General features: G+C 41.1%; 1 protein-coding gene across 7 annotated transcripts in view; it reads left to right on the top strand.

Moving 5' to 3' along the window:
* The window catches only part of ppfibp2b (PPFIA binding protein 2b), a 69,258-nt gene extending 51,368 nt beyond the window's left edge, over positions 1–17,890 (top strand). For 5 of the 7 annotated variants that reach the window (XM_023411402.2, XM_023411409.2, XM_087175384.1 and 2 more), the window contains 20 exons: positions 3,135–3,246; positions 5,018–5,079; positions 5,584–5,659; positions 5,799–5,881; positions 5,982–6,049; positions 6,183–6,248; positions 6,441–6,501; positions 6,799–6,846; positions 7,908–8,058; positions 9,045–9,077; positions 10,206–10,238; positions 11,094–11,229; positions 11,374–11,493; positions 11,656–11,806; positions 12,144–12,255; positions 12,339–12,427; positions 12,559–12,681; positions 13,456–13,581; positions 13,664–13,852; positions 15,035–16,087. In XM_023411402.2, coding sequence (XP_023267170.1) covers positions 3,135–3,246; positions 5,018–5,079; positions 5,584–5,659; positions 5,799–5,881; positions 5,982–6,049; positions 6,183–6,248; positions 6,441–6,501; positions 6,799–6,846; positions 7,908–8,058; positions 9,045–9,077; positions 10,206–10,238; positions 11,094–11,229; positions 11,374–11,493; positions 11,656–11,806; positions 12,144–12,255; positions 12,339–12,427; positions 12,559–12,681; positions 13,456–13,581; positions 13,664–13,852; positions 15,035–15,274 — 2,079 coding nt within the window. In that variant the 3' untranslated portion in view covers positions 15,275–16,087. Of the gene's footprint in view, positions 1–3,134; positions 3,247–5,017; positions 5,080–5,583; positions 5,660–5,798; positions 5,882–5,981; positions 6,050–6,182; positions 6,249–6,440; positions 6,502–6,798; positions 6,847–7,907; positions 8,059–9,044; positions 9,078–10,205; positions 10,239–11,093; positions 11,230–11,373; positions 11,494–11,655; positions 11,807–12,143; positions 12,256–12,338; positions 12,428–12,558; positions 12,682–13,455; positions 13,582–13,663; positions 13,853–15,034; positions 16,088–16,688; positions 16,755–17,765 lie in introns of those variants that run through there. The other 2 variants (XM_087175386.1, XM_087175382.1) reach the window with 2 other exon arrangements.
* The last annotated feature ends 2,285 nt before the right edge of the window (positions 17,891–20,175 follow it).

Raw genomic sequence — 20,175 nt, 5'->3', positions numbered from 1 at the left:
TATTTAGTTTAGAGGATTAGTAAGCAGTGAGTATAAATTTACTAGTGAGGAAATGAGGTACAAGTACGTCACGATACAAAGACAAACTGCAAAATTATTTTCTGTAACAATGTCTCGTGGAGACGACGAACTTCCCTCACCTTTAACTACTTACAACACCGCTCTTCTGATCTCGCTTCTGATCGCCCTTTAAAGATTAAAGGGAAGATTAATAAAAACTTTTCTACACAGGTTTTCTTTATCTATAGTTCAATCACTTTATAAGACACGTTCTGCTTCCACTGAATTAAACATTAAAAACCAAAGACACTGTTTTTTTTTGCGCACTCACTGAGCACTTTATCAGGAACACCGTATCAATATTGGCTCTAAAACAGCTCTTCGTGTCATGGATTCACACCAGCAGCAGCACCAGCCTGGACTGTTGACACGAGGCAGGCTCTGATAGGCTCACAGCAGTTGTAAAGAGCGGCTGTCTGAGTTACCGTAGCCTCTCTGTCAGCTCCAACCAGTCCGGCCGTTCTCCTCGCTCTCCTGACCTGTATCTGCGTGATTTTACGCATCGGGCTGCAGCCACATGATTGCAGGTGTACAGGTGTTCCTAATAAAGTGCTCGGTGTTTCATCATTTTATGGACATTTTTTAAAACTAAAAAATTCATTTTTTGAAAACTAAAATTAAGAAATTAAAATAATTGTTTCTGAGTTCGTAACATGACTTTATAAGAAAGGACCAGCAGGGTTTAAGTGGTTAATTTCTCTCTCCTAACACATTGTTTGTCACTGGTTCATTTGAAGGAGGTTAAACTGTTGTTGCTTTCTCTGTGCTTACAGTGCTTCCTTCCTCGTCTCCTCCTCCTCTCCCTCCTTCACTCTCTGTATCCTCTCTTCTTCTCTATTAACCTCTCTCTGCGGCTTGCTCTCTTCACTTTTTTTCCGCTCTTCTTTTCTCCACATCTCTAAATCAACCCTGTCATTACTCTCTTCCTGTCTCTCTCTCTCTCTCTCTCTCTCCTCTCTCTCTCTCTCTCTCTCTCTCTCTCTCTCTCTCTCTCTCTATCTCTCTCTCCTCTCTCTAGCTCTCTATCTCTTACTCTCTCCATGTGTGTTACCAGTCGCTCATGACCCAGCTGTCCAGCCTCAAGCTGACTGTGGAGCACACACAGCTGGAGAAGCAGCATTGGGAGGAGCGCTGGCGCAGCGCACAGGTGCCTTCTCTTCCTCCTTCTCTTCCTCCTCCTCTTCTGCCTCCTGCTCTTCTTGCTCGTCGCTTCTCTGTGTTTGTTCCTTTCCTCTGATTAGTCCTTTCCTAACACTCTGCCTCCTTCTGTCCTCTTGCTTTTCTACCTCTCCCCCATACCAGTGTTCTCCATTTGCACTTCTCCACTTCTTCTTCTTCTTCTTCTTCTTCTTCTTAAATTTCTTATTTTGGACTCGCAGCTCTTCTTTCTTCCTCCTCCTGATCCTCCTTGCTTTGCTGTTTGTTGGTCTTGTGATGGCTGAACATTTGTCACAATCACAAATGTTCAAGTAGGAAGGAACGGGAGACAGTTCAAGAGTAAAATTTGATATAAAAACGTCCAGATTCTGACACGGGTGAAGCATCAATGTGCAGAAGCAGAAGAAAATCCATCCGTCTGCCTCTGGCTGTCTCTCTCCCTTCCTGTGAGTCTGCATGGATAATATAAACCTGTACGCCTGTGATGTGTACGCATCACTTGTGTGGTTATGCTGAGTTTATGTCCCCTTGTTTACTAAGGATATAACCCAGATGAAGTAATGATAGACCCTGACTCAAGCTGCTTTAGAGAAACCCCCATGTTGACGTCACAGACGGACAGTGAGTCTTATCTACTGAGAGATGCTTTTGAAAGTGTAAAGAAACCAAACATTTCATAGGCTCTGTAGAATTAGTTCCCTTCAACATATAAAGCTGTTCGAAACTATTTAGTTCAAGAACAGACATGATTTTTAGCTGATGACAATCACATAATCATATAATCTCTTTGAATTCTTCTGTGGCATTCCCACTTTATCGTGCTTCTATTGTTGGCTCCTAGGCTTTTATTGTGAAGCAGCTGTTTTCTTGCACCTGTTGCTTGTAACTGTCGTTCTTCAATAGCTTTGCTCCAAATGATGCTCATATGAGTGAACTTATAAATTTCTTATATTCGCTTTTACTGTGAAGAGGAAGACAGAAAACCAGGTGAGAGCGAGAGGGGTGCAAGCAACAAAGGTGTCCAGCCGGAGTTGAACTAGAGGCGTTGTGGCTGGGAGATACCAGGGTGCTCCCTGATACAGAGGGACAGCTGGAGCCAAAACTATAATTCACTCTTTAATTCATCAGTCGTGGGCTTTAGTAGGACTGATGAGAGGTGGACAAACACTTTCTCTGACACGAGTGTCACCAAGCCCTTAGAGTCGTCAACACCACCTTAACAGAGATGTGAACTGATGCCGAACAGCATCGTACATCAGGTGTGGTTGTTGTATCGTTCAGATTGTCTTTTTGTTTTACTGACCCTTGTCCAGATCCACTGCAGGTTGGTCCTTGAGTGCTGATGTAGTTTATGTAGCTATGGAGAAAACCCAATTAATGGCAGACTTAATCTCTGCACTAATCCAGTGCCTCGTGAAGGTGGTACTTAAAAAACAGGGTGAGGACTCGAACAAAGACATGCTTGAAATGCAACAGAAATCCTGGAGGTAGAGCTCTGTGACTGGTAGATTTTTATACAATTTACAACTGTAGTTTCTGAAAGGTCGTCTCTGTGTATTCTTGTCAATGACTTTAGGACCTGGCCCTGCTTTGAGTTGTAGTAGACTTGTTCACGGCCTGGTTGGTTTTCCTAGTCTGAGCTTTCGAGAGATGCACCTGCATCATCGACGGCTCACGAAGCTGTCTAATCTCATAAAGCCTGTAATTTAACAACAATTTATATCTCATCCCATGCGACTCTGGTGGTTTTCACTTACGGATTTGAATTCTGATACTGTCCCATCTATTAATGCGTCTGATAAAATACTCTTGTTTCCAAGACGACACACTCAGCCCAGTTGCCTTAAACTCCTAACTATCCAGTGACCTGGAAGACCGACGCAGTTTATAGACTTGTACTCTGTCCTCCTCCACAGGCTGAAATCTCAGAGCTGCAGCAGCTCCTGGCCTCCAAAGACGCAGAGATCGAGTGCCTGCAGACCCAGCTGCTGGCCAGAGACGGCACGGCCAATGACAACGCAGAGAGAGGTACACACAACTGACAGTCTGGCCAATCACGTCAGATCCACATCTGTCAGTGAGGATGTGTGTGTGTGTGTGTGTGTGTGTGTGCGTGTGTGTGTGCGTGCGTGCGTGAGAGCCAGCGATATGAATGTCTGTCAACTCTGATAACTGTAACATCTTCTCAACGTGTCCCTCTCTCCTCTGCTGCACACTTGACTTGTTCCCGCCTCTCTGCTGCCCTCTGCTGTAGAGGAGGTGTATATCAAGCAGCTGATAAACAAATGTAAGGCATGGCGTGCTGTTGTGATGGGTCTGATTTCCAACCAAACTGGTCTGACTGTGCAGCCACCTGACAGCTTGACTTTTGCGTTCTTGTCACGACGTGTAATTTCAGTGTTGTGAAGTGATTCTCGCTCTCAAATATTAACAAATCAAAACTTGAATCTGAATTGTTTTTAGCTAAGTAATCACTCGATCAGGTGTCTGGTGGCAGAGTGTTTGGTTTCAGATCGGACCACAGCCGAGCTTCGGTTTGTGTCAGTCGTAGTAAACGTTCCAACCAAAGTGCATTTAGACTCTATATCCTTTCAAATCTGCTGGCTGGCATGGTTTCCAAATGGCTTCTCTGAGAGTGCGTTCAGCATGGAATGCACAGTGCAAACTTGGAGGGTATTATCCTGCTTATAAAATGCCATATGTCAAGTATCTTGCTTTATTGTAGGGCTGCACGATATGCAAAAAAAAACAAAAAACATTTGCATTTTACCTTTGTCCAAAAAAATTACAGCCGCGATTTGGATATTGCATTTGGCCGTATTGCGATAATATTGCAATTCATTATTCAGCCCTGCTTTAAATAAATCATAAAAGAAAGTCCCTGTGGAACATCTGGCCAAGTAGGAAGAGGTTCACAAGACTGAACCAGAGAACATAGGACTTAAAACTTCTTCCACACACACAGACACGTCTTTCCTTCTCTCTCTCTGACCTGCTCCACTGCTTTTTATTTTCTGTTAGTTAAATACTCACACATTAATAATCACCTGGCTCAGAGGATTCCTGTCATACTATCTATTTATCCACTCCTCCCAACCAATCAGAATTTAGGACTCTCAGTGGCCACTTTATAAGCATGTTTAAACCTCTGTACGTCAGTGACATCTCGATCTAGCTCTGCTGGTTTGCCTGGTCAGATCATTCAAAGGGGAACTCCAGCAATTTAGCGTGGTACTTCCATCTGAAGTTCATTTAGCCAAAATAAAAAGAGAGTGGTCAAAATAGATGCAGCAGAGCTCAGTGTGATAATATCTGATATTATCTCTACAACATCGTCAGGGCTCCTCCTCCAAAGCAACAGAGAAGACATTAAACAGAGTCAATACTACATGTAGAATTGGTGGAGTTCCCCTTTTAAACATGTTTCTGTATTTGAAAGGACATTGAACTACCGCAGGTTTGCTTGTGTGTGTGTCTATATTGTTACCAACAAAGGCCTCATGTCTCTATTCCTAAATTTTAGGAATTCAGAAGAGAAATCTTGTTTTGGCATTAGCACCACTGCTACACACAGCACCTGATGTATCATCATAAAAAGCTGCAGTGTTTGTCCCAGGTGATGCTACATGAGCAGTCGCGCTGTCAGTGTGTATTTGTTTTGCTTGTTTATTCATATTAGCCAGGCTGTCATGTCCATTGCCAACATCACATCAGGCACCTATCAGACGCCCTAAATTAACTAGACGTCAGGTTACCGTGAGTCCAAACTAACATTTAATGCCTTGTTTTTGTTTGCTAGACCAGGAATACCAGAGGCTGAAGGTGGGGATGGAGTCTCTGTTGGCTTCAAATGATGAAAAGGTAAATTAAACCTGTTTAATATCCCACTACTTCTGTAATTAAAGATCCTGTTTTTTTACACTTTACCAGTGTTGATCCATAAGAAGATATATTTGTGGTTTTAAGAACCAAAAACCATCTCAGTGTAGTTTTACATCTCCTGTGGTCACTGTGTCTGAGTGATTGAATAAAAATATAACAGATTTCAGGTAAACACTCAGAGAAACCAGATTCTGCAAGGGTGGCTCCAGGTGGGCGGGGCTTGGACTTTGTTATGACATCACAAAGTTACAGAAGTCCTGGCAGCTCGTTTTAAGGCTCAGTGTCTGAATTCAGGCTGTGTGCATTTCTCTGTGGACTGAGGCTTAGAACTGATGTATGATCAAAGAAGACATGGAAATATCATTTTATATAATATGGGACCTTTAAAATTAGAAATAAAAACCATATGTAGAGCTTTGATAGAGATAAAAGGCTCCGTCTTTTTACTTGACTTATAAATATTTGTGTCTTGCTGATAAACAGGATCGTCGTATAGAGGAGTTGACCGTTCTGCTTGGCCAATACAGAAAGATGAGGGAAGTCATGGCTCTCACTCAGGGTATGAATCGCATCCTTTTTTGCCTGAAACATGAGTTTTGGTTTAATTACAACATAGGAAAACACTGGACAAGGTACCATCTCTCCTCTCCTTCCTTTTAATTGTAATAATATTATGCTGCTGTATTTTTACCCATCAGGGAGCAGTGAAGAGGAGCTGACTGGCAGTTTAAAACTCAGAGCCATCACACACAAAGCACACTCAGATATCCTGAGGTCAGAGGTAAGATTACAAACGAATTTCCTTTTTTTCACAACCACCATTTTTTAAGGTGTTTACAAAAACTAAAAACAAGACAAAACTGTGCTTTGTCTCTGCATAGATGTCGTCAAGAGGATCTTCTCCACTTATGTTATCTTCATCCCCTTACCAGAGAGAATTGGACATAAGGTAAAAACACATACCACACATACACACACACACACATTCACACAAACACACACACACACACACACACACACACACACACACACACACACACCTCTCACGACTTCCACTCCTCACTTCCTTTCATTTGTTGTAGTATCCAGAACTCCATGGACACGTCGTTGGTGTCGTCCGGAGAAACAAGCTTCTTAAACGGATCGTGGTGAGGAAGAAGCCGTCTGTGTTTGTGTGACTGACTTGTGTTGAACGTTGTTGCGTCCTACTTTGTTCAAAAAATGAAATGTCGCTTTCACCTTTAACCAGCTGTATATGTAATATATATAATGTAATGTGTATATATATGAATATATATAAGCAGGAATGATGTGATTGCGTGTCTCTTGATTCTCTCCAGGCATCAGCGCAGGTTGCTGTCCAGCAGTCTTGAAGAGTTACAGAGTGGATTTTTACAAAAGGTTTGTTAATGTATTTTATTCTGTTGTTTCCTGCTACTGATTGGCTTTCATTATACAGTAATCTATATAAATATATATATATAATCAAATGATCTCCTCCAACCTGCTTCTGCTTTTTAAATAACCGATCAAAACGTACACTAACTCTCATTCTTTCAAACCTAGCATTATTGGTCTTTTAATCCGATTGTGTGATCGCTAACCTGCTAACTCTGGGTTTGTGGGTTGTATCTATGTGTGTGTGTTGTGTATGTGTGTGTGTGTGTGTGTTCTTTCCTATGTCTGTGTTGGCTATAGGCCGTAGAGATCCAGCCAGCTGAAAGTGAATCAGATGTGGGGGCAGAGGTACCGATCTGCTGCATGACTTCACACATCCTAACCTGCTGCTTCACAAACAAACACATGCACTGGACACATATACATCGCTTTTCTTTTAATCACTTGATTTGAGTTCAGTCTGCAGTAAATTCATAATACCATATATATATACATATATATATATATATATATATATAAGGTTTTGAGGTGCTTGCTTGTGTTTTTTTTTTTCATGCTCCCATCATTTTAAACTATGAGATTATTCACCTGATATTTGGTTGCATTGCACTTGAAGCTGAATATATCTGAAATGAAGCCACAGAGAGGTACCATCTGATACTGTGTAGGTTGTACATTTAACACCTGTGACAAACTGTGTGCAGCCTACAAATGATTTATTTTAATTTACAAGAAACAAATGTGTGCTAGAGAAAGACACCGTACCTCTGCTGCTAGGTAATAAAAAATATACAGTATATGTTGTAAGTTCTTCTTGAGACTTTGTGTTGAGTTGCACAGAAATATTATGTAATGCTCTCGGTGCCCTTTGACCTCTTGTTCCCAGTCCACAGCTGAGTTTCTCCTGTGTGATCACTGCGCTTTACTGCCTGCTCATAATTCACACAGATACCTCTGTGCTCCCACATGCAGGCAAAGCAAATAGTCATACCATGTATATACACACACACGCATGGAAGGGCCAAGACCCACCTGAAGTGGCTGTCAGTAGTGCTCGGCATCATGGCTGCCTCCCAGCTGTTTCTTTCTGCTGGCCTTTCTCCTGTGATTCCTTCAGAGCCACGGATGACTTTGATGCCTGAGTCCAAAGGAAAAACACTGTTATGCAACGGAGCAAAGGAGCAAATCAAACATGACCCTGCTGTTATCTTATGAAAGATATTTAGATGGGGCTGACTAGAGGTGGAGAGGAAATATGATATACTATAATATACACATCAGGAGCAGAATTCATTCCAGCACCATACCTTCATCATACATGATGGTAGTTCATTTGAAATCTGATTCTACACTATCCCCCCCAAAACAAAACAAAACTGACTTACTGTTTTGCGTTTTTCATTCTGCAGAATCCTCAAATGGAGCTGAGCAAGTACCAGACTCTGCCGGGGAAACTGAGTAAGAAGAGTGAGCTGAGGGTTGAGCTGAATGGAGACGGAGAGTATTTATCTCCCGTCCAGCTCTCTCCTGTTCACAGCAACGACCAGGGCTACAGACTGAGTGAGTTTCTACATCACTCATCATCACTTTCAGTATTTCTTTTTTGGTTTCTAATGAAAGGGGCTGGCAGAGAGGTTTGTGGATTATCCAGAGGGATATTGATCAGACTGAGACTTACATTCTGAGGAAATATGTTTATTCACTTTCTTGCAGAGAGTTCGATGACGGTCTCTATATCACTCTCACGCCTTTACAGTAAATATGAAGCTACTCAATCCAATTCAATTTTATTTGTATAGCACTAAATCACAATATATATTATCTCAAAGCACTTTACAGGGTAAGTCAAGACCTTTATAATATTATATAGAGAAACCCAACAGTTCCCACAATGAGCAGCACGTGGTGACAGTGGTTAGGAAAAGAGAGCGAGACAGACGAGGAACAGCTGTATATACTGTTGATTGTTGATTGTTATAGTGAAAATAATGGTGTTATCAATAATAATGATAATAATAATAATATTAATAATAATAAAATTGAGTGTTGTAGTGGCAGATCTGGATCTTGCATCTCCAGAAACAGAGATACCTGCAGAGTGAGGCTGCTGAGAGCTGGCTCTGTCCAAAGGTTAAAAAAAATCCTCCTACCTGTAACGCTCAATAATTATTACATTATATCTTGTAAGTGTGAAAACCAACCAAGTTGTGGTTTTGGAGATATTTATGTGCTGGGTTTTCGCGGCCAGGAGCCGTGACCCTCTGGAGTTTTTACCTGCCACACAGACAACAGAGTGGTAACAGGCTTCTCATCTACCTCTTGGCAAGAAAAGGATACGAGTTTAAGAATTCCTTTAAATGTTGGTTTTGTAATTATGAAAAATAGATCCTTTAATGTAGAAACAACTAACAGGCTGAATAACTCTCTGTCAACTAACTTTGCTCCGTCTGCTTCCTTCTCTGTGCCCTGCCTCCTCTTCTCCTCCCCCCTCCCCGTCTGCCTCTGCTGTCGGATTGCTCTTTTCTCTGTTTGTGTTCTGGCTGCAGTTCGCTGCAGGAGCGCCAGTGCTCCGGCTTTAGGTACTGTATGTTCAAAAATCAGAAATTCAAATGTCAACACTGCAAAACACACTCCACTCAATAGGCTAATGTTGTTGCTCTGACTTTGAAGTCATAGAAACTTCCTCTGACAAGCAAAATTCATCACATCAGTTATCTCCCGAACAAAAAGCAGATTGTCACCAGTCACGGTCAAACGTCAGAGGTGAGCAGTCAGGGTGAGTAAAGTGTTTTCACCGAGGATCAGGGACCTGTAAAGCCAGGATTATTAGGACTCCTTCATGACTCAGAGAGCTGTCGAAGATAATGCTCGGCTCTCTCACATCAGCATTCACTGAAAGTAACACAGACACACACACACACACACTCTTAAAGCTAATAGGCATATAAGCACACAGCCACCAATGTATCTGCCAACGCAGAGCCAAGAGCTTAAAGCAGGAGGGTAATCAGAGAGCTGTGAGAGGGCGAGGAGTGCAAGCTTAAGGATGTGTGCAGTTCAACTAGCGTAGACATCCCACAGTAAATAAACAAGGATGCAACCTGACACCCCCCCCCACCCCACCACCCCTCCTTTGCTCTCACTGGCTCACCCAGCTCGCTCTCACTGACGGTCTGAAGCAGGATGTCGCTGGGAAGAAGCAAGTCAAGCAAGTGCTCAAAGTAAACAGGAGAAAAATAAAACTGTCTGTAATGAGGTGGCAACAGAATTAACGCTTCCATTGCCTGAGTTAGCAACACCTTTGTTAAACTCCTCCAGGAGGGAAATGCTGGAGTCTCACTCCAAGGATGCTTCACAAATCAAACCCAGTACCCCCTGACTGTGGGACGCTCTCATTGCTCTTTAGGTCGTCCTTTCAGCTCAGGTGACCTCTCGTGAAAGCTTCAAGGCTTAACAAAGAGCCACCCACACCTCCCAGTATCTGTAGAGTAAATATCGCTCTCATGTAAACAAGCAGATATAATCTTGTCTGAGTTTCTGGCCCAGTTTGGGGTCTGCCTGAGGCTTTTAGATTTGCATGTTGCTGCTTTACATATTTAACATGTATACATGTATTTATTTTGGAGATAAAGGGGGTTTGACTAACGCTGGCTTCTGATTTCTTTCTGTTTGCTTTCTTCTTACTTCACTAACGTCCTCTGCCTCAGGATCTCCTGGAAAACATGACCTCTATGATGTTGGTGGGTATTGTATCTCAACCCCAGTGTGTAGTACTCTGTACCACCCCGTTGAGATGAGTGGTGACTGGTTCAACGTACCCAGAGTGTTCGATAGGTTACTTGTGTCTCTAATATTTAATAGAGTGAATACTTTAAAGGTCCCATATTGTATAAAGTGACATTTCCATGTCTTATTCAGAAACTGAGCCTTAAAACCAGCCATCAGGACTTCTGTAACTTTGTGATGTCACAACAAAGCAGTCACCGCTCTCAGCCATGCCCCAAGCCCCGCCCACCTGGACCCACCGTTCAGCCTTGCAGGATTTGGTTTCTCTGAGTGTTTTACCTGAAATCTGCTCAGAAAACAGTCAGCCAATAAGAAAAATGGCTCAGAGCTTCCTCTCTTCTCATTGGCTCACCGACCTGTTGTTGCTAAAGCTCCAGAGAGAAGCCTGAGAGAGGAGATGTAAAACTACACTGAGATGGTTTTTGGTTCTTAAAACCACAAATATATCTTCGTATGGATCAACACTTCAAATAAAACACTGGTGTAAAGTGTAAAATGTGGGACCTGATTTTGATGTCTTTGTACATCATTTTGAGAAAGAACCAAACAGATTTTGGGAGATTTGTCAGTTGACCTACTTCCCTTTTAAGTGGTCGTATACACCAAAATTGTCCATTAAATTAAAAAAAACCATGAAAGATCAATGCCACAGTTGTGTTTTTTGTTTTTGTTTTACAAGTAGGACAATCCCCCAAAAGGGTGCTTGAACCTTGAGCAGGAGAGCTTCATGTGTTTGGTCTGTATCGAGCCAAAAAAAACACAAATTTCCTTCTGGATTTCAACATTCCTGTTGTGTTTTTCTCTGGCAGGGCCTCCAGAGAAGCTGGAGGAGAGCGTCCTTTCAGACCAGTCCCCCCTGTCCTCTGGAGTGGACTCTGGACAACAGTCACCTGTCTCACCAGAGAACAGGAAGACTCACAGAGGCATTAAGAAACTCTGGGGGAAGTAAGTTTTGAAGATACATATACAGACACACTGTAGGGCAATTTTCCTATATCTTCATGACTGTGACTTTCATTCACTGTCACAGTATTTGTCCTTCTTTCCATTTTGCCTTCACACACTCATTAGTATTTCTGTTGTCCCCAGGATCCGCCGCAGCCAGTCAGGTAGTCCTGTCCAGGTTCACGACCCAGAGCTGGGAGAGTTCAAGAGGGGAGGCTTCAGAGCCACAGCTGGGCCACGACTGGCTCGTCCAGGGAACACACGGTACACATGCACAACTTATATACCGACATACACTTTCCTACATGTACACGTGTGTAAATAAAGTGAAAAGACACTAGACTGAAGGTCAATGTTTAGCTCCTACTTGGAGCTATATGTGGTTCTAGGTGCAGGAGTCTTTATTTAAAACACGTTTCTCCATAGAGACCTGAAGATGCCTTTTTCCAAGTGGAGCTCGGAGCAGGTGTGTGACTGGATCGAGGACATTGGACTCAGTCAGTACAGCGTCCTCGCTCGCCAATGGGTCACCAGCGGTCAGACTCTACTGTCGGCCACCCCGCAAGACCTGGAGAAGGTACGCACATACAGCACATCACTACTCTGCGTGATGTGTCTGAGACATCTGTGTGGCTCATTTTGACATACCTGACAAAATAATCCTGCGTCCAGCCTGTCACAGAGTTTTCAGTTCTACCTGTCCGATCGGTGTTGTTGTGTGTCAGTCTGTTTGGCATTTAGTAACGCCTATCTCTGCTTCTCAACTTCCTCTTTAGTTTCGCCTTCAACACTGTCGCCTAGCCTACCCAACCTCTCTCATCAGAGTTGTTTTAATTACAGATAACTGTATAATGCATCGTGAAGGTTTCTTGACAGTCTGGGATGAAATCAGTCATTTCTCTATATCTGCACAGGAGATGGCAATGAAGAATCCGCTCCACAGGAAGAAGCTCCAGTTAGCCATCAAGACGCTGAGCAGCAAGCAGCCGGAGAAGTCCGCAGAGCTCGATTACGTCTGGGTCACTCGTATGTGCTGAAATAAAAAGACACGCAAACACTCGGTGGCAAAACTTTATCCTGAACGCAAACTGAGATATTTCATGTTGCAGGTTGGCTCGATGACATCGGACTCCCTCAGTACAAAGATCAGTTTAATGAAGGAAGAGTGGACGGACAGATGCTGCAGTACCTCACTGTGGTGAGTTTGTAACGAACGATGTGAAGGGCAAACAGCTGCTGTAAAGTTAAGCCTTGATGGAAGACAAGTCGCTCACATTGTCTTTCCCTTCTTGTTTTGACACTCACTTCTCTTTCTCCTCTCCATTTCAGAATGACTTGTTATTCCTAAAAGTGACGAGTCAGCTCCATCACCTCAGCATCAAGTGCGCCATTCATGTCCTCCATGTCAACAAGTTTAACCCTAACTGCCTCAAACGCAGGCCCAGCAATGAGGTAAATAAGTCGTGTGTGAGTGTGACCATTATTGTTTAAACTGAAACTTCCAGTGTTTTTTATTTTATTTTTAATTTTATTTTAGAGATCCATGTTTTTGCACATCTCGCAGGGTTAAGTGTTTTAAAGTGTTTTCCTTGACAGGTGCCAGAACGTTGATCTCTACAATTTAGAATAAAAAGATTGCATCCAACTTGTGAGCATGTGGGTTTCTCTTCCATGTTGCAAGTTTTAGTTTCTTCAGACCCTCAGATCATCAGGAACTAGTCTTACTTTCGCCAGAGTCAACTTTCAGTTCTCTTAAGTCAGGGCTGTTGTTGATTATATAAAATGTATTTACGTGCTGTATCTGTGCTGCAACGTTTCATCAGTTTAAGCGTATTTTACTCTTTTTAAATCCTGTTTATATTTTTACATCTGTGATAAGACTTTTGAACCTAGCACATGGTGTCTAATCTGTCTGCAAACAATTCTGTCAAAGAAAAGAGAATAAAATCAAATTGTCTGACTGTGGCCGTGGTTTGAAAAATGGTTAAAATTTGAGATGTAAAGTGCAAATTTCAAATTTTCTTGTCTCATTTCTGTCGTATGGTAATTCCTCCTTGTGCATGTATGTGTGCGCTCTTTTCCAACACATCGATTTCTTACCTTTTAAACCACTGTTGAATCTCCTTTGTCTTCTTCTTTTAATGACCATTTGTGGGTGTGTGTGAATCTCTCTGTGTGCCCGTACAGTCATCCATGCATGTGTGTGTTTCTGTGTGTGTGTTTCAGAACCAGTTCACTCCCAACGAGGTGGTCCAGTGGTCCAACCACCGAGTTATGGAGTGGCTGAGATCAGTGGACCTGGCGGAGTACGCACCAAACCTGAGGGGCAGCGGCGTGCATGGAGGGCTGATAGTGAGTACATACACTTTAATAACACCAGAAGAACACCAGACATTTTAAAGAAAGAAACTTACACTCATCTCTTCCCCCACAGATGCTGGAGCCTCGGTTTAACTCCGACACGATGGCGATGCTCCTGAACATCCCTCCTCAGAAAACACTGCTGAGACGCCACCTAACCACCAACTTCAACAGTCTGGTGGGAGAACAGGCACAGCAGGAGAAGAGGGAGTACACTGAGGCGGTGGGTTACACCCCACTCAGCATCACGGCCAAAGTTAAGGTAAGCAAATATAAACACGGGTATCTTTACACGGCTCGGAGTAGAAGAGGAAGCAGCGCAAGGCTGCAGTAGGAAAACACACACACAGCTAACCTGTCGCCCCCCCTGCATGTGCGAGAGAAAGCACCTTAATCCGTGGTGAGACCTCCATGCGTCAGCTCAGTTTAAGCTGTGAGCCCTTCAGTGTTTTTAAGCCTGTGGGAGCAGAGTAAACCCGGGGCTGCTCTGCTCCTCCTCACAGCTTTAAGACTCAGCCATCAGCCGTAGCCTCAGCACTAAGTCTCTGTGCTCTGCTGAGGAAAAACAGAAAGAAATAATCCACCCTAAAACACAATCCACACTTGCTGTTGACCCATTTATGACCTTGGACACCTAAAACTCAAATTTCTTAAGGTGCTCCATAAATATTTATTCGGGTGGTTGTATGTTACTGTGGACCTAAAAAACACAAAAAGAGATTTATTAGTGTGTGTGTGTGTGTGTGTGTGCATGTGCGTGCGTGTGTGTGTGTGCATGTGCGTGTGTGTATTTTCTCCCTGAGGGCCAGCCAGCTACCAAGTGATATCCCACAGTGCTTTGTGATAATATCATAGTGGCTTTAGTCAGCAAGAGCGAGCTTAGAGGACACATTTATAAAAGCTGCTGTGTGTTGCTGCCTGGTATCACTTATTAACTCACATGTGCTGAAGGAAAAGAAAACGTGGATACAGAGAAGGGACTTTTCGACAGCACAGAACAGAAGACAGACTCTCATGCTTCTCAAATCATATCTCACGACAGCCACTGTGTTAACGTCTGACCTTCCTCTCTGCCAGTTTGCTTGTGCTGTTTCAATTTAGGCACAAAACCAAGTACCTCATGTTTGTGTGGGGACTGGAGATACGCTGCTTCTCAGCGTTGTTGTTAGAGGACAATTCATTTTATTACACAATCATTTGATCTATTGTACATTTTAAAATACTGATTAGTACAGCTTTAATCTTTTTTTTCTTCCTTTCAGATTGTTAGTCATTTTGTTCTTCCATTGAAACATTTTTAATTTTACAGTATCACATCTAACATGACAAAATATTGATACCTTGACATTTGCACACCTTGATTTTTTACATTTCCGTAATCGAATGATTCGGATTGTTTCGGTGTGACAGTCAAATCCTTTGTCCTTCTTTAATTTCATTGCAGCCAAAGAAGTTGGGCTTCTCTAACTTGACTCACCTCAGGAGAAGACGAGCGGACGAATCCACGGATTACGTCTGTCCCATCGAGTCGTCCTCCCCACAGTCGGGACAGTCTGTGGTGAACGGGGTGCAGATGCGTCCCTACGCCGGCTTCAGAGGCCTGAGTCCCATCCTGGACAGAGAGCCCGACCGCTCCAGGGACCAGGTGGGGCTCGACGACAGCAGACCTGACCAATCTCCATGACAACAGCTTTAACAACGACATGGCGATAACGTGTCAACACCATGGACGGCTATGTTGTCATGCTTTCAATCAGCTGCCACTGCTACTGCTCTGCTTCCTTTGCTTGCGGCCCATAATACCTCAGTCCATCCCCTCCCTGCTCCTTTGAACCCCGCACATCAGCCCGACCCTGTGCCTTACTCCTGAAGAGATTCAGAGACGCCCAGATAAACCTGCCTGACTGTTTCACAGTCACAGCTGCTTGTCATGAAGGGTGTACTGAAACGATGAATCTAGCACACTTGAAGCATTTTGATTTCATTTCCAGTCAGATGCCTAACTAACCCGACCTCAGCCTCAAACCTGTGCCATGATCTAATTCATCAGGACTCTTCCTGTGACATCACTTCCTGTAATCCATACAGTATATATGGACATCTCTTGTTGTACAGTATTAAGCCTTTGTTCTAACATTTGTGCATCGCCTTTAGATGATTTTATATGTGTGTGTGAGTCATTCGCATAATTTTACTATTGATTTTTCGGTTTGAATCCAGCTCTGTCACATGGTTGAAATGAACTTGTGCAATATTTGCATAATTATAATGGAGGGATTTTATTTAATATTTATATAATTGCAGAGCCAATTATAAAATAGCATGTATTGTTTGAAGCCTGAGGTGGTGATTTTGTACTGTTATTTTCATATTTGACTGTAATAGTATTTTTATAGTAATGAAAATCCTGCCCCACGAAAGGAAGCGTACATGTGCTCATGTAAATGTCAAAAAAAATTATCAAATCATTTAATAAACAAAATCATATGTGTGTAAAGATGATTCCTTCTTTTTATACAAAAGGCAGAAAGGAGGTGATTTGAGACAACTGAGATGTAGATTTTGTACATTTTTGGATGTAAAGAAATGTACTGCTGCTATTCAGAGCCACAGCTGCTGGCATGGCTCAGTAACCTGCATCAACCATTAACCTGCTTTCATCTTCATCATCACCATCATCATCATCATCATCATCATGATCCTCACCATCATGGTGGCTGTCATCGCTGTTTATGACACCAGTTTCCCCTTCGGCTGACCAATCTGTGGCTATAGACGGCTGCTGTGCTGACCATCACCATGGTAACCCCGTTAAAGTTGACATGAGAAGTACATGTTTGAGCACAGCTCCGCATGTGGCTGCAGGTACAATCCTCATGCATTCAGTCAGCATTGTACAGTACAGTAGACTTCTGCTTACTCACATGAATGAAAAGTTGTTTTTCTTTTTATTGCACTAAAGGTTATGAAAGCTCATCATTGTTTCACTGCATGTGTGTCTATAATCATCACTTGTAATGTGTTCATGAGACATTGTGCGTGTGTGTGCGTGTGTGTGTGTGTGTGTGTGTGTGTGTGTGTGTGTGTGTGTGTTGCAGATGGCGATTACAGAGGGTACCATGTTGCAAATAGAAGCTCTGTCTGAAAGCATCAACAACCTCACAGTAAGCACCAACACACACAGGCTGCTGGTTAATGACTTCTGCAGCTGATTCACTCACAAAGTAAATGCTCCTCATCGGTTGTAACAGACGTTCTACTCACTTAGATGGAAAACTCAAGAGTTTATCTGAGGGAGAAACCACATTAAAACACCACAAATCTGTGTGGAAATTAGAAAGTAATACTATGACTAATGGTGTGAAACCTGCTTGCTGGTACTTCATTACTTGCTGTTATCAGGCAGATGCCGGCCTTGGGTCTTTTACTCTTGTTGTCATTTGCTGAAGTAATTTTTGTAATTGTACTCTAAGGCTTTGTTAAGATTAAATCATTTGTCCTTTTGTTATTTGTTTTTTCAAAAAATAAATAATTTAAATTTTTATGCTTCCTGTGGTAACACTTGCCTATATTAATCAAACTGACTGATAATAAAAAGTAGACCCTTTTCACAGAAGATATTTTGAGATGTCATAGCATTAAAGCACAGGTGTAATAAATGACATTATTAATGGCTGTATTTGTGTTGAGCCAGTTTTGGGACATTAGTTTTTGCATATTGGTTCACTGACACACAGTAGTAGAAAAGGTACTCAGACCTTTTATCTAATTGAATTTTGTGCTGTGACAACTCACAATGTGTTCTGTGAATGTTTTTTGTTGCTTACTGGAGTTGAAGCTGGTTTTGCTGACTTGGGATCAGTTCTCTATCAGGTGCTATACTTTATGTTGTGTAGCATTTTTTAAATATATTGTCAGCAGTAAATGAGCCCTTTGATGATACAATTGGAATCTTTTTCTAATGACAGTATTCTCAAAAGCAAGACTTAATTTCCAATCAGGTCTTATCATAAATCGATATTGCATCAAAGTTGGCTCTTGAAAAATGTTGCTGTGTTTCTGCTGGAAAAGCTGTACCACAAAAAATAAAATAAAGGTGATAACTCAGCTCAGTGATAAACACCAGCTCCAAAAATCTTTAACGTGTTGCCACTCCCATGGTGCTTTGCTTCCAGTACCTGCTCAGCCGGGAGGAGCTGCAGAAGGAGCTGAGGCGGTCTCGGACGGCACTAGTTTGATGGACAGTGACCCGCTGCTGTTGGCTCTCTAATGCTGTCAATCAACCACAGAGACACCTGTACCATACCTCAAGCCCCGGCCTAACACAGCTGGTTACTTCTTTCTACTAGCCACTGATACCTCATGTAACATCTGCATTCATTCTGCAGTCACACTGTAGATACAATGGACCTAAAAACAACAGTGGACTTGAAAACAATCTTCAAGGGCCGCTTACAAAGACACCTTTTTTATTTTCTACAATGATGAACTGAACTGTTATTCATAAGCCATTTAGGGTATTTCTTACTGTTTTTCTTGTTTCCCTATGCAAAGTACCCTCTAATGATCTTGACCACTGTGTGCTGTACATAATGTGTACCGTGCTGGTATTTCAAAGGGGACAGCAGGGTCAGATGAACCACCCCTTGTTTCATGACAAATGTGCAGACTGTAATTCTTTTAACTGGAATCTTGAGTGCACAAACAGCAGTGCATAATTTAAGGCTCAGCCATTTTGGAAAATCTCATTAGAAGAGCCAAAGGAGAGTTGATTCAAACACACATATAGACAATCAAGAGCGTAGGTTTGGTCTCAACATTGGTAGGGACACAACAACCCCTCCAACCAAACCATTTAATAACATATAAGATCTGGATTTACATTCAGGAATGCCCATACACAAATGTAATATATGTACATGTGTTGAATTATCATAAATGAAATATATGTACATATGAAGTAAAATCATATATGTATTTAAAGTACAGCCTCTATATGTAAAAAAAAACATAAGAAACCTGTTAGAAATCAGAACAATAACATATATTGGCAATAGCTAATAGAAACGTGTTTGAGTATGTCTGTTTAAATTAAAGACATATTACATAAATATATATCCATCTCAAAGCGTGCCAGTATATGTACATATTATGTATGGAAATATAAAAGATAGACATGTATGCAAAAAATTATGAAGAAAATCATATAAAAACATATAGAATTTTTATAAGCATGTTGTTTTGATAAAGTTGCATTCTACTATGAGGATTTCATATATGTTGTACACTCATACACATTCTCTGGATATATGAATGTATATGTCATAATAATATATCCTCTTATAAGTGACACGTGGGAACATCACTCTTGATATAGGGACATTTATGTCATATATATGTAATATAGTAAGGCATAAAAAAAGTAATAGCATAGTAAGGCATAAAATGTCATCAAAACATCATAGTATAGTGAGACATAAAATGTCATAGTATAGTAAGGCATAATACATCATAAAAACGTCATAGTATACTATGGCATAAAACGTCATAAATACATCATAGAATGGTAAGGCATAAAATGTTATTAAAACATCATAGTATGTTAATGCATGAAATGTAATAAAAATATCAAAGTATGGTAAAGCATGAAATGTCATAAAAACGTCATAGTATGGTAAGTCATTAAAAAGTCATAGTATAGTAAGACATTTTATGCCTTACCATTCTATGACGTTTTTATGATGTTTTATGCCTTACCATTCTTTAACTTTTTAATGACTTTTTATCCCTTACTATACTATGACGTTTTCATGAGATTTTTTATGCCTTACTATACTATTACTTTTTATGCCTTACCATTTTATGACTTTTTTATGACATTTTATGGCTTAACATACTATGACCTTTTACTAACGTTTTATGCCTTACGTCATAGTATGATGAGGCATAACATGTCAACAAAATGTAATAGTATAGTAAGGCATAAAAAGTCATTAAAAAGTCATAGTATAGTAAGGCATGAAAGTCATTAAAAAGTCATAGAGTAGTAAGGCATAAAAATTCATTAAAAAGTCATAGTATAGTATGCATAAAATGTCTTAAAACGTCATAGTATAGTAAGGCACAAACGTCATAAAAACATCATGGTATAATATGGCATAAAACGTCATAAAAACTTCACAGAATGGTAAGGCATAAAATGTCATATTATAGTTAGGCATAATACATCATAAAAACGTCATAGTATACTATGGCTTAAAACGTCATAAAAACATCATAGTATAATATGGCATAAAACGTCATAAAAACGTCATAGTATAATAAGGCATAAAACGTTATAAAAACGTCATAGTATGTTAAGGCATAAAACGTCATAAAACGTCATTGTATGGTAAGGCATGAAATGTCATAAAAACGTCATAGTATAGTAAGGCATAAAACGTCATAAAAATGTAAAAAATGGTAAGGCATAAAACGCCATAAAAACGTCATAGATAGTAAGGCACAAAACGTCATAAAAACATCAATAGTATAATATGGTATAAAACATCATAAAAACATCATAGTATAATATGGTATAAAATG

This window comes from Seriola lalandi, unplaced genomic scaffold (genome assembly GCF_002814215.2).
Source record: "Seriola lalandi dorsalis isolate HSWRI2012SDOR001 ecotype SW California unplaced genomic scaffold, Sedor1 jcf7180002054465, whole genome shotgun sequence".
NCBI lineage: Eukaryota > Metazoa > Chordata > Actinopteri > Carangiformes > Carangidae > Seriola > Seriola lalandi.
This window is presented reverse-complemented; position numbering and strand designations above follow the sequence as displayed.